General features: G+C 46.8%; 1 protein-coding gene across 1 annotated transcript in view; it reads left to right on the plus strand.

The window, feature by feature from the left end:
• The window catches only part of LOC134340473 (nck-associated protein 1-like), a 111,461-nt gene that overhangs the window by 32,123 nt on the left and 65,410 nt on the right, over nt 1-13,928 (plus strand). The window contains exons 5-11 of the mRNA XM_063037780.1: nt 2,730-2,872; nt 3,981-4,071; nt 4,494-4,631; nt 5,832-5,880; nt 9,130-9,286; nt 11,314-11,370; nt 12,856-12,952. Of these exons, the coding sequence (XP_062893850.1) occupies nt 2,730-2,872; nt 3,981-4,071; nt 4,494-4,631; nt 5,832-5,880; nt 9,130-9,286; nt 11,314-11,370; nt 12,856-12,952 (732 nt within the window). The remainder of the gene's footprint in view (nt 1-2,729; nt 2,873-3,980; nt 4,072-4,493; nt 4,632-5,831; nt 5,881-9,129; nt 9,287-11,313; nt 11,371-12,855; nt 12,953-13,928) is intronic.

A 13,928-nucleotide genomic window follows, 5' to 3' on the forward strand; every position in this document is an offset into this window, starting at 1 on the left:
CAGTAGACAAGCCCTCTAATCTGTCCTGCCTGAGCACTGCTGTAACATTTTCCCTGACTAGCAATGCCACCCCCCCCCCCACACCTTTCATCCCTCTGCCTCTATCATGTCTGAAACATCGGAACCCCGGAATATTAAGCTGCCAGTCCTGCCCCTGCTGTAGCCAAGTTTCACTATTGGCTATAATGCTGTAATTCCATGTGTCAATCCACGTCCTCAGCTTGTCTGCCTTCCCCACAATACTCCTTGCATTGAAATAGACACACCTCAGAAGATTATTACCACCACACACAACCCTTCTGTTTGTGACTTTGCATGAACTTTTAACGTCATTTATTTTCATCCCCGCTCCACTATCTGCTCTGGCACTCTGGTTCCCATCCTCCTAGTCTAAACCCTCCCCAATAGCCCGAACAAACCTCCCTGCAAGGATATTGGTTCCCTTGTAGTTCAAGTGTAACCCGTCTCTCTTGTACAGGTCCCACCTGCCCCAGAAGAGGTCCCAATGATCCTGAAATCTGAAACCCTGCCCCCTACACCAGTTCCTCAGCCACGTGTTCATCTGCCAGAGCATCCTATTCTTACCCTCACTGGCACGTGGAACAGGTAGCAATCCTGAGATTACCACCCTCCAGGTCCTGCTTCTTAACTTACTCACTTTCCAGGACCTCCTCACTCTTTCTTCCTATGTCATTGGTACCGATGTGCACCACGACATCTGGCTGATCACCCTCCCACTTCAGAATGCTGTGCACGCGATCAGAGACATCCCTGACCCTGGCACCCAGGAGGCAACAAACCATCCAGGAGTCTCTGTCACGACCACAGAACCTCCTTTCTGCACCTCTAACTATCGAGTCCCCTATCACTACCGCTCTCCTCTTCTTCCACCCTCCCTTCTGCACTGCAGAGCCAGACTCAGTGCCAGAGATCTGGCTGCTGCAGCTTGTCCCAGGTAACTAATCCCCTCCATCAGTATCCAAATCGGTATACTTGTTGTTGAGGGGAATGGCCACAGGGGAACTCTGGTCTACCTGCCCTTTCCCCTTCCCTTGCCTAACAGTAACCCAATTAGCTGTGCACTGCTCCTTTGGCGTAACTACCTCCCTGTAGCTACGATCTATAATCTCCTCATTCTCCCGAATGATCCGCAGGTCATCCAGCTCCTGCTCCAGTTCCCTAACGCGGTTTGTCAGGAGCTGCAGCTGGATGCACTTCTTGCAGATGTTGTTGTCAGGGACATCGGAGGTCTCCCTGACTTACCACATCCTGCAGGAGGAGCATTCCAACATCCTGCCTGGCATTCTCTCTACTCTAAACAAACAAAACAAAACTTACTGGAACCTACCCTGGCCTCTGCCTGTTCATGCCAAAGCCTGTTGAGCCAAAGCCATCCCACTCTGCGCCCTTCTTCTCTCTTTCCCTTCTGCACCACAGACCCATGGACACATTTCCATTTATTTTATTTGTTTAAGCTTACAATATCTTTCATGATCCTTTGTCCCTAGTCTTTGTCCATCACAGGAACATGTTGGTCCAGAATTCTGACCATCTAGTCTTTAAATGACTCCTTCGTGTCAGACATGGACCTACCCAGTAACAGCTGCTTCCAGTCTACTCCCCCCAGCTCCTGCCTAATACCGTTGTAATTAGCCTTTACCAAATGTAATACCTTCCACCGTCACTCTCTCTGTTCAATCATCAAGCCATTTGTGTATCCAATCTTCCTGGATCCCATGCGATCTAACTTTACATAGCAGCCTACCATATGGGATCTTATCAACAGCCTCACAGGGCCACATCGACCGCATCTACCACTCTACCCTCCTCAACCTTCTTGGTTAGTTCCTCAAAAAACTGAATGAAATTTGTGTGACGTGATTTCCCATGCACAAAGCCATGCTGACCATTCTAATCAGCCCCTGACTTTCCAGATGTATGCATATTTTACTTCTCAGAATCCCCTCCAATAATTTACCAAGCGCCTTACTGACCTATAGTTCTCAGGCTTTTCTTTGCAGCCCATCTTAAATAAGGATACAATATTAACCATCTTCCCAGTTTCCAGCAAATGATGGCAAATGATGAGGAAAATATCTCAGCCAGGGCTCCCATAACTTCTTCTCGAGCTTCCCATGGTCTTTTTGAATAAACATGATTAGTCCCTGGAGATTTGTCTACCTCCATATGTTTTAAGACTTTCGGTGCCTCCTCTGCTGTAATGTGGACTATTTCCAAGATTTCCCCATTAGCTATCTCAAAGTCCAAAGTCTTCATGTCTTTCTCCATCATTAAAACAGAGGAGTAATATACATTGAGGACCTCATCCATCTCCCATGACTCCACACAAAAGTGTTCACTTTGATCTTTGAGAGGATCCTATTGTGAGCAGTTTGGACCCCATATCTAAGAAAAAATGTGCTAGCATTGGAGAGGGTCCAGAGGAGGTTGATGAGAATGATCCCAGAAATGAAAGGGTTAATGTGTGAGGAGCATTTGATGACTCTGGGCCTGTACTCGCTGGAGTTTAGAAGAATGAAAGGGGATCTCATTGAAAACTATTGAATATTGAAAGGCCTCGATACAGTGGATGTGGAGAGGATGTTTCCTAATTCTGGGGGAGTCTAGGACCAGAGGGCACAGCCTCAAAATAGAGAGGTGTCCATTTAGACCAGAGATGAGGAAAAATTTCTAGAGGTGAACTTTTTCAATGATTACTTCGCTTGCAGAATGTAAACTACGACCTTACCAAGGGTTACCTTGATCTGATAACTACGTACACCTCCATCGTCATCCTGTTGGCTCGTGTTGAAGATCGCAAGATCCTGCTTGGCTTGTACAACTGTGCCTATGAGATGTCCAATGGCACCAGGTAAAGCAGCTTCCCATTGCTTACGTGATTACTGAAACAAAGAATTGGAAGGCCCTCACCATTGTTAATGAATATTTAGCTATCTTCCCCTCCATACTTGCCCTCTTCCACACTGTCCCTAACCCACACTCTCCACTCCCTCTCACTTTCTCCCCACTCTCTCACCTCTGACACATTCTCCAGTGCTCCATATTTTCCCTCTCCCACTCTCCCTTCATCCACTCTCACCCACTTCTCACTCACACTCTCCCTCCGCACACTCTCCCCGCCTCCCTCGCTGTACTTCCTCACTCCTCTCCCTCTCTCTGTCACCTCTGACACACTCTCCCTCCCCAATACTCTCCCTCACGCACACTCCCCTTTGCCCACACTCCCCTTCAACCATTCAACCCCCTCACCCACTCTTCCCTCCTTCTTTCTCACCCACCCCACATTCCCCCTCTTCTATTCTCTCCCCTCACTCACTCTCTTCTTCCCCATATTCTCTCTCAACCTCTCCCCTGCCCCCACTCCTTCCCCTTCCCACACTCTCCCTTACTCCAGTCTCTCCCCTCCCCCATTCTTTTTCCTTCCCCACTACCCTGCATTGTCACTGAAAACATCCCAAATGAGAGCTGTTTCAAAACAGAAATGCTCAATTTTCTCTTCATCATGGTCCTGATGAAGGATCTCGGCCTAAAACATAGAAACATAGAAACACAGAAAACCTACAGCACAGTACAGGCCCTTCAGCCCACAAAGCTGTGCCGAACATGTACTTACCTGTGAAATTACCTAGTGTTACCCATAGCCCTCTATTTTTCTGAGCTCCATGTACCTGTCCAGGAGTCTGTTAAAAGACTTTATTGTATCTGCCTCCACCACCGTCACCAGCAGCCCATTCCACACACTCACCACTCTCTGCGTAAAAAACTTACCCCTGACATCCCCTCTGTACCTACTTCCAAGCACCTTGAAACTGTGCCCGAAACGTCGATTATTTACTTCATTCCATAGATGCTGCTCGGCCTGCTGAGTTCCTCCAGCATTTTGTATGTGTTGCTTTGGATTTCCAGCATCCGCAGGCTTTCCCTTGTTTGCTCAATTTTCCCTTTTTTTTCCAAATTAGTGATTCCAATTATTCCAGGCTTGGGCAGATGTTCCTGGATTATGACCACCCACTGAAGAAACTGACAGAGGAATTTGAATCCCATTGGAAGGTGAGTCTTCACACAAAATCAGAGGTGGGGCCTACATTTTTCCAGTGAGGAAATGTTTTGTGCCTTGGTTCCAGTGCTTTTGGTTGAGCTCGTGTTTAAGATCAAATCTTAGGCCGATGCCCCATTTCACCGAATCTTGCGTTTCTCTGCTCTTGTTCTCCATCCAAGCTGCCTACCTCTGTAGAGGTGGGCCTTGGTTCCGTGAGTGCACTCAGTGTAGAATCTGAATGTAGCAGCTTTATCAAGTTAAGAGCCATAGGTATGGTCCCTTCCCCTCAGCTGGAGAAAAGGAAGTTTTTTTCCTATGTTTTTCTGATAATGGTACTCAGTATTGTGCGCTGAACAAATGCACAATTCCTTCTGGGTGGCATTCATCTGTTTGGTGTCACCGGTTGTTTAAATGGCTTCTTTTCTTGTTGTAGCTCCTCACTGATGCCCTCCTCTCGTTGCAAACCCTCTTCCCAAGGAGGAACCTCACGGCTGACCATTGGCGGAGTGCTCAGCTGCTCAGTTTGATCAGCACCTCGAATACTATGCTGATTCCTGCTGCCTCCAACACCGTAAGCATAACCGGTCGCTCGGTTTCCAACATAGCTTTCTGTCACCCATAGAACTGATCAGTTGATAAGGCCAGTGGGTGTTTTGTATTTCTCTACCTGCCTCTCACCCTTCTCACTCCCCTTTCTCCAGAAACCTATCTAATTAGTTTTTAAATCTACTCATACTCTGTGCTTGAATGACTTTGCGAAGTGAAACTGACAAGACACTCCGGCTCCTCAGGGTTGCTATTTGCTCTGGTACATCAGTCGATGACTCTGACAATTCACACTCGCTCTCAGTGCATGAGGAGTACAGCCCAGCCCCTGTCACCCACACTGGACAAAGAAATGCCATTTTTACACAGAAATTGATTAGTTGGACACAGATATTGATCCAATAGAAACTCTGTACAATTCAAAATCCCATCATTTGCATATTTAAGCATCAGTCATATTTTATTATTTATTTTTATTGTGCGATCACACAGAATAGGCCCTTCTGGCCCTTCGCACCATGCCGCCCAGTAGCTTGTGATTTAACCCGGGCCTAATCACAGGACAACTTACAATGACTGATTAACCTACCAACCGATGCCTTTGGACTGTGGGAGGAAACCAGAGCACCCAGAGGAAACCCACATGGTCACGAGGAGAACATACAAACTCCTTACAGACAGTGGCGGAAAGGTGTTAATAACTAATTAGATCTATGTTAAAGACCAATAACACTTGGGAATTAGTCAAATAACTGTGCAATAGTAAGCGTTGCCCTAGAATCCTTCGTTTGCCGTGTTCAGCCTGGGTGACTGCACTATGTGTGCACGCCGTCTCGGTCAGTTTATCATCTTGACTCTTGCCTTAATGAACTTCCACACAGAGGAAGGCCGTACAAGGTGTTTGCTCTCTGTTCTGTTAGTGCACCATTTTAACTCTTTCCTTGCTGCAACTTCCGCAACGTTGTGTGTGATTCAGGGTCGGAGCGACGTCAATGTGCCTTGCTGTGCATTGAAATCTGGGTCCCACATGCCCACTCACCTGGGTCCTGCAGCACACCATTCTGCGTGCTGATGCAACCCGAACTGTGGGTCGTTACCTTTGCTGCACTGCTAACTAATGAATGAAAATATCTTTGGGTTCCCATTCCAATGTTAGTAACACTGATGCGTTGGTTGAGAACATGGGGAATGAAAGTAACCCTTGAACTCTTGTCTTTTACTTCAGATGCCGTGTGAATATTTGTCCCTGGAAACAATGGAGAAATGGATTATCAGTGAGTATCACAACAGCATCAGTACAGCTCACCTGAACCCTGGGTTTTAGAGCTGTACACAATATGGACCATACATAAGATAGAAGAGACATGATAGTAAATGCAAACAAAACTGATATTGCTCTGATTGAGTAGTGCAGGAAGTGGAAATTAATTTTTAATCTGGATTTGCACATACATACGGTATATAGGTGAAATACATTCCCCATTCCCAATCCAACATGGCCTGCTCTTCTGCCATAATGAGGCCACTCTCAGGTTGGAGGGGCAACACCTCATATTCCATCTATGTAGCCTGCAATCTGATGGTACAAACATCAATTTCCTTAATTTCCAGTAATTTCAAACATCCCGCCTCCTTCTCCCTTTTTCCAGTCCCCATTCCGGCTCCCCTCTTACCCCTTCCCTGCTCTTCACCTACCTATCAGCTCCCTCTGGTGGCCCCCCCTTCCCTTTCTCCCATGATCCACTCTCCTCTCCTATCAGATTCCTCCTTCTTTAGCCCTTTACCTTTTCCACCCATCACCTCTCAGATTCTCAACTCAACTCCTCCCCCCCCACCTCCCCAACCCACCTGGCTTCACCTATCATATTCTAGCTCGTACTCCTCCGCCTCCCCCAACCTTTTTATTCTGGCCTCTCCTCTCCTTCCTTTCCAGTGCTGATGAGGGGTCTCGGCCTGAAACGTCGACTGTTTATTCATTTCCATAGATGCTGCCTGACCTGCTGAGTTCCTCCAGCATTCTGTGTGTGTTACCTTGCAAATAACTGCCAAATAACAGATAAATGAAGTAAAAAAAAAATCTGGAGGAGATGAGAGTCCAAATACTGCCAATGCTGGAAACCTAAAGTCAAACAGAAAATACTGAAAACACTTTAATCATTGGGGCGTAAAGAATGAGGGGAGATTTGATTGAGGTATGCAAAATTATGAGGGGTATAGACAGGGTAAATAAAAGTAGGCTTCTTCCACTGAGGTTGGGTGAGACTAGAACTAGAGGTCATAGGTTAAGAGTGAAAGGTGAAATATTTAAGGGGGAACCAGAGGGGGAACTTCTGCACTCAGAGGGTGGTGAGAGTGTGGAACGAGCTGCCAATGGGAAGTAGTGAATGTGGGTTTGATTTCAACACTTCAGAGAAATTTGGATAGATACATGGATGGGAGGGGTAAGGAGGTCTGCGGTCCAGGAGCGGGTCAATGGGACGAAGCAGAGTAATAGTTTGGCGTAGACTAGATGCGCCAAAAGGCTTGTTTCTGTTGAACCAAACAACAAGTGTCTTTGCCATGAACCATGAATTCTATTTCTCTCTTCACTGGTACTGACTGACCTGCTGAGTGTTACCAGCATTCGTGTTTATATTATAAAGAATTATCCAGACATTGTTAGGCAATGTTTGAAAGTCCTCAGAATCTGTCGCTCTGCAGTGTCCAGTTAAGTACATGTGGCACAAAGCAGTTTAGAGACATTTCATTTCGTCTTGGCGTTGGTGCGGACCATGATGGATCCCTGCCAGGGTGACATTTTCACGTTTGCATCGTTTCCCATTGACAAATTTGACTGGATGACATGAGGATCTGTGGAAAGCTGTCTCTGGTGTAGTTCAGACCTGTGACAGGAGGTGGGTGCAGTCTGAAGATCCAGTGGTGGACAGCCCACTCAGTTCACCCACTGCTGACACCAGCGCAGCCTTGCCTTGTCGCCTCCCAGCCTCCATCTCCACCCTCCCTCCCCACATGCCCCCCTCGTCTGATCTACCTACGACCTGTCAGCCCCTGCCTCATCCCTCCCTCGCACCGCTTTACACCAGCTCTCTCCCTTCTACTCTGAACCCCGACCCAGAGTCTCGGCCAGAAATGTCGACTGTCCCTCTACCTCCCCAGCTGCTGCTCACTGACCTGACCTCCTCCAAGGTTTGCTTTTTGCTTCAGATCATCTCCAGACTGATCACGGACCCTACAGCCACAGCCAAGTCACTCATGTTTATTCTACTGGCAGTGAACTTGGGAGCATGGTTCCCTGCTCGAGTAATCACAGGGGCAGCCACGTCGAGGGAAACTACGTTCTGCAGGAGCTGCAGGGGAACGCTGTGTCTTTCCAGGCTGCTGTGTAGCTGAGCACTGGGAGATGCAAGAAACTTGAATGGAGACCAAAGGATCCCAATTTCTAAATGGCACCGTTAAGTTTTTCGAGAATGTGAGGGCTTTGGAGAGGGTGCAGAAGAGGTTCACCAGGATGCTGTCTGGATTAGAGGGCATGAGCTATATAGAGAGGCTGGACAAACTTGGGTTGTTTTCTCTGGAGTGGCGGAAACTGATAGAGGAGACCTGAGACAGGTTGATAAGGCTATGAGAGGAATAGGCAGGGTAGACAGCTTGTATCTCTTCCCCAGGGTTGAAATGTCTAGTACCACAGGACATTTATTTCAGGTGAGAAGGGGAAAGTTTTTTTGCACAGAGAGTGATAGGTTCCCAGAATGTGTTGCCAGGGGTGGTGGTGGAGACAAATGCAATAGAGGTGTTTAAGAGACTGTTAGATAGACACATGGTTGTGCAGGGAATGGAGGGCTATGGACATTGTTCAGGCAGAAGGGATCAGTTTAGTTAGGTGTTTAATTAATAGTTAATTAATCAGCACAGACATGTTGGGGTAAAGGTCCTGTTTCCATTCTGTGTTCCATGATGCCCCAAAATGGTTAGAATCAGAATCAGGCTTATTATTCACCGGCACGTGACGTGAAATTTGTTAACATAGCAGCAGCAGTTCAATGCAATACATAATCTAGCAGAGAGAGAGAAAAAAATAATAAAAATAAAGTATAATAAATAACAAGTAAATCAATTACACATATTGAATAGATTATTAAAAATGTGCAAAAACAGAAATACTGTATATTAAAAAAAGTGAGGTCGTGTCCAAAGCTTCAAAGTCTATTTAGGAATCGGATGGCAGAGGGGAAGTGTGTGTGTGTGTGTGAGTGTGTATCTGTGTGTTTGTGTGAGTGTGTGTGTGTGTTAGACCCGTGAAATGATGATCAGGTGTTCACGTGTTTCTCTGTGGGGAGATTCTATCCTGACAGGACTGGGTGCCGTGTTATCTTTGTTCTTGTGGACCGGCACTGTGGAGGGACTATGGGCAGATGTGCAAACAGAACACGCCATGCAGTGAACTTGAATAAAATGCACCCTTACTTGTGCCACATTATACACCTTTCGCACCTCTAATAAATTCTTGTTTTTCTCTGATTTAGTTGGCTTCCTGCTCTGCCACAGCAGTTTAAACTCAGAGCAAGCATGCCAGTCACTGTGGAAAGAGGCGCTGCAGTGCAGTCTGTGCATTGAGCTTTTCAGAGACGAAGTTCTATTCCATCACAAGGTGACCGAGGAGCTGTTCAGCAGCATGAAAGGGTAACGTATTTAACTCCACTGTCATGTTACCTGGACTGAGCCTTCACTGGGAATGTGAAAGCTTTATTCCACAGTGAACCTTCCCTGTAGATGGAGCTGTACTCCACCTCTGTTGCTGCCTGCAAATGGCCAACGGCACAGTGTGAGGTTTGCTTCATTTCACTCATCTCCTCTATTTCTCTGTCACTCACTCTCACCTGGCCTCAGCAAGGCCTTGCCTCTCCTTTGCTGAATCCTAGTAATTCCCCAGTCTTCAGTTCGCTCCTTTTGTCGACATTATGAGCCTTTGTGATCTAACGGTGTCTTTAACTTCTGTTGTTAACCACAGCTGAAGCGTTTTTGTATTGATATTCTTTTGCCAAAAAGGCTTACATATGACTTGTGAACAACGTATTGAAGTGTTACATGCTGTACAGACCATATAGTGTTGCTTCCCAACTCCTCGTTGCCAGGGAATGGCTCGTAGATAGAAGAGCCTGGTTAGAGATTGAACTAAATCATTTCATAGATAGATAGATATACTTTATTGATCCCGAGGGAAATTGGGTTTCGTTACAGCTGCACCAACCAAGAATAGAGCATAAATATAGCACTTCCAGTCCTTCCACTGTTCCCTGAAAGCAAATCCTTGCCCTCTTCTCGCGGTTACCATCCAGCAGGAGGTACAAGAGCTTTTTGTCCACATTATGAGCCTTTTTGATCTCAGATCTTACGTCTTTTTCATAAATTCTGTTGTATTCTTTATTTTCCTGTAAATGCCTGCAAGAAAATGAATCTTAAGGAACTATATAGTTTGACTGATTGCACAATGCTGGAGGGAACTAAGATTCATTGGTTTTCTGTTGTTCCTTAGTGTTTCACCCCTCCGTGTACTCCACCCCCACCCAACACATCCCATCTCCAAGGAATACGTCCCCTCCTATCTCTCCTTCAAGGAAGACGGTCCCTTCCTATTTTTCCTTCCCACAGAGATCTCTGCCTCCTTCACAATGGAGGGTGGGTGGTGGGCCCCCTGGGCACAGGCTCAGGGCCTACCAGATGCTTCCAGTCAGGTGGTAATTCAATGGTTTCAGTACCACCAGCCCAAGCTGTGCCTGGGTTCCTTTCTCTGGGAATGGCATCCTGCCGGTCCCAGACCCTTCCAGTTTAGGGCAGAAAGCCAGGGAGCTGTCGGTGGGGATAAGTGCAGGAGGGAGAGGCAGCTGTGCAGTCCCTCTTAGAGTCATTGAATCATAGAGCACTACAACACAGAAACAGGCCCTTCATCCCATTTAGTCCATGCCAACCTATTTTCCTGTCTAGTCCCATCGAACCATAGCCCACCATACCCTTCCCATCTACAGACTTAACCAAACTTTACTTAAACCTTGATATCAAAACTGCACCCACCACTTCGCTAACAACTCGTTCCACACTCTCACCACCCTCTGAGTGAAAAAGTTACCCCTCAAATCCCCCTTAAACATTTCACCTTTCACCCTTAACCTATCACCTGTAGTTCTAGTCTCACCTAACCTCAGTGGAAAAAGCCTGCTTACCCTATCCATACCCTCATAATTTTCTATACCTCTGTCAAACCTCCTCTCATTCACCTACGCTCCAGGGAATGAAGTCCCAACCTACTCAGCCTTTCCCTATAACTCAGGTCCTCAAGTCCCGGTAGCAACTTCTTCCAAAGTTCTTGCTGTGCACACGCACACCAACCTCACCAAAGTTCAAAGTAAATTTATAATCGAAGTACAAATATGTCACCTGAGATTAATTTTCCTGTAGGCATTCTCAATAAATCTGTAGAATAATAACCATAACAGAATCAATGAAAGACCACCCGAGTTGGCCGTTCATGTATCAGGTGTGTGCTGCCGAGGATAGAGCAGGCCGGCTTCCAACCTGCTGCCTTCACTCCGTCACTTTCAGACCATTTTGCAACTTATGTCCCATCCGTGCTTCCCCGGATCCACGATCCGCGGCTGGAAGGGAATGACTGTCCTCAGTCACAGCACTGACTGCCATCTCTGCCCTTGCAGGTACAGTAAGCGGATCAGCGATGTGAAAGAGTGCCGGGAGCACGCCACCTCGAATGGGTAATGGACCTGCGTACGGACACAAACAGCGAGAGGGGCTCAGGAACAGGAAGGGAAGGAGGCCGAGGGAGAGAAACAGGGGAGGGGGGGTGTCAGGACATAAAGGTATGGGGACTGAAGGAAAGAAAGAGTGGGGGGTTATGTGGGGGCGTAGGAGGATCAGTGTGGGGTCAGGAACTGTTGGGTGGTGGGAGGGGTCAGTCAGGGGTGGGTGAGGGTGAGGTGAACAAGGGTGGTGGGACAGGGAAGCTACCCTCAGGGAGGGTGAGATCGGTTCATGGGTTGGAGCTTATGGCCAGATCCGCTGTGGCTTGTTAATGGGGGAGCAGTTCTTTGCCACTGATCCCCTCCTACCCCTACTACCCCTACTGACCCTGTCCCACTGTCTCTGACTCATTCTCAACCCAACTTCAGGGCTTTGTTTCCTCCGTTTCAGAAACTGAAATGGGAAGGAACGGTCACTTGGAGAGGCAGTTATTAATCACAGTTTGAAATCGACCATTTTAGTTGTCTTTATTTGGAATTGGAATTGGTTTATTATTGTCACATGTACCGAAATACAGTGAACAGCTTATTTTTCACACTGTTCATACAGATCAGATAATTACACAGTGTATTGAGGTAGAACAAGGTCAAACAATAACAGAATGCAGAATAAAGTGTCAAATACTTTACTTCAAGGCCACATTTGCAATGTTGTGTTCGGCTCTGGTCGCCTCATTACATGAAGGATGTGGAAGCTGCAGAGAGGGTGAAGGCGGAGATTTATCAGGATGCTGTCTGGACTAGAGAACACGTCTTAAATGGATAGGTCGAGCAAGCTCGGGCTTTTCTCTCTGAAGTGAAGGAGGATGAGAGGTGACTTGACAGAGATGTACGAGATGACAAGAGGCATAGACTGAGACTTTATCCCAGGGCAGAAATGGCTAATATGAGACGGCATAATTTTAAGGTGATTGGAGGAATGTATAGGGGGGGTGTCAGAGGTAAGTTTTTTCTTACACAGAGAGTGGTGGGTGGATAGAACGCCCTGCCAGGGTGGTGGTAGAGGCAGATACATTAGGGGCACTTAAGAGACTCCTAGATTGGCAAATGGAGGATAGAAAGATGGAGGAGTATGTGGGTGGAAAGAGTTAGGCACAACAACATGGGTTGAAGGGCCTGAACTGTGCTGTAACGTTTGATGTTCGATTAATGGTTTATGTTCTACTGAAAAAGGGCAATGCATGTAAATGGTTTTGGTGGTGTTCACACCTAGGAACTTAAGAGCTGTCAACCCTCCCAACCTCAACACCATTGATGTAGACAGGAGCATGTGCACCGCCCCAATCCTGAAGCCAACGACCAGCTCTTTGGTTTTATTGACAGTTAGGGAAAGGTTGACGTCAGGACACCATGTCACTAAACTCTCTAGTCTTTAGGCCAGGGAATGCCCTGGGGCGAGGTGACAGATCTGTTGACACTGGGTTTGTGCTTTTCATTTAGCGGATCTGTGCACAGGGAGAAACGGAACTTCCTGAGGGGTGCCGTGAGGGAACTGAGTACCATCCTGACTGACGAACCTGGGCTGCTGGGACCAAAGGTAGGGGCACCCTGGCAGGTGTGGATACCGTTCATCCAGAACCACTGCAGTGCAGGCAGTGAGAAGCTGAAACAAAACCAAACACTCAGGGCTCTGTGAAAATCTTACCTGGGTTTGACTTTCCAAAATGCAACACTTTGCACTTATCTGAATTGAACTCCATTTGTCTTTCTTCAGCTCACTTTTTTATAACTTTCTTCATTGTCCATCTACTTTAGTGCCATCTGCAAATGTCCTGAACATGCCTTGTACAATCTCATCCAAATCATTGATACAGATTCGAAACAGCATCGACCCCTGAGGCACACAACAAGTCACAGGCCTCCAGTTCAAGAAGCAACCTTAAAAATCTTAGGCACATATGTATAGCTAGTTTGCCTAAAACTTTTACACAGTACTGTAATTGCCAATGTGGAGCAGAGAGCAAGTTTATCAGTCTGGCAGGAGCAAAGGATGTTGGAATGTCGAGGGTGGAGTGCCCTGGGAGGGGTGTGGGACAGATGGCAGAGAAGGAGTGCCAGAGACAGGGGGTGGAGTGGGTACAGACACACCCAGCCCTGAGACACCAGGCAAGGTCGTTTGATTCCAAACAATCAGTTTATTGATCATTACAGAATGTCTCTCTGGTGCTTTCCACTCCCTCCCCTTTTCCTAACCATGACTCCCCCCTCCCTGCCCCCTTCCTACTCTCAGTCCACAGTAGAGACCCAGATCAGAATCAGGTTTATCGTCACTCACATATCTCATGAAATTTGTTGTTTTTTTTGCTGCAGTAGTACAGTGCAATACATAAAGTTACCACAGTACTGTGTAAAAGTCTTAGGCATCCTAGCTATATATATGTGTTTTTGCACAGTACCATATTATCCTTTTTTAGCCCCATTCTGTCTTTTCCCCAGAACTTTTAATGCCCTTACGAATCAAGAACCTATCAATCTCCAATTTAATATTGCCAATGACTCGGCCTCCACAGTTG

The sequence above is a fragment of the Mobula hypostoma genome, chromosome X1 (genome assembly GCF_963921235.1).
Source record: "Mobula hypostoma chromosome X1, sMobHyp1.1, whole genome shotgun sequence".
NCBI classification, from domain to species: domain Eukaryota; kingdom Metazoa; phylum Chordata; class Chondrichthyes; order Myliobatiformes; family Myliobatidae; genus Mobula; species Mobula hypostoma.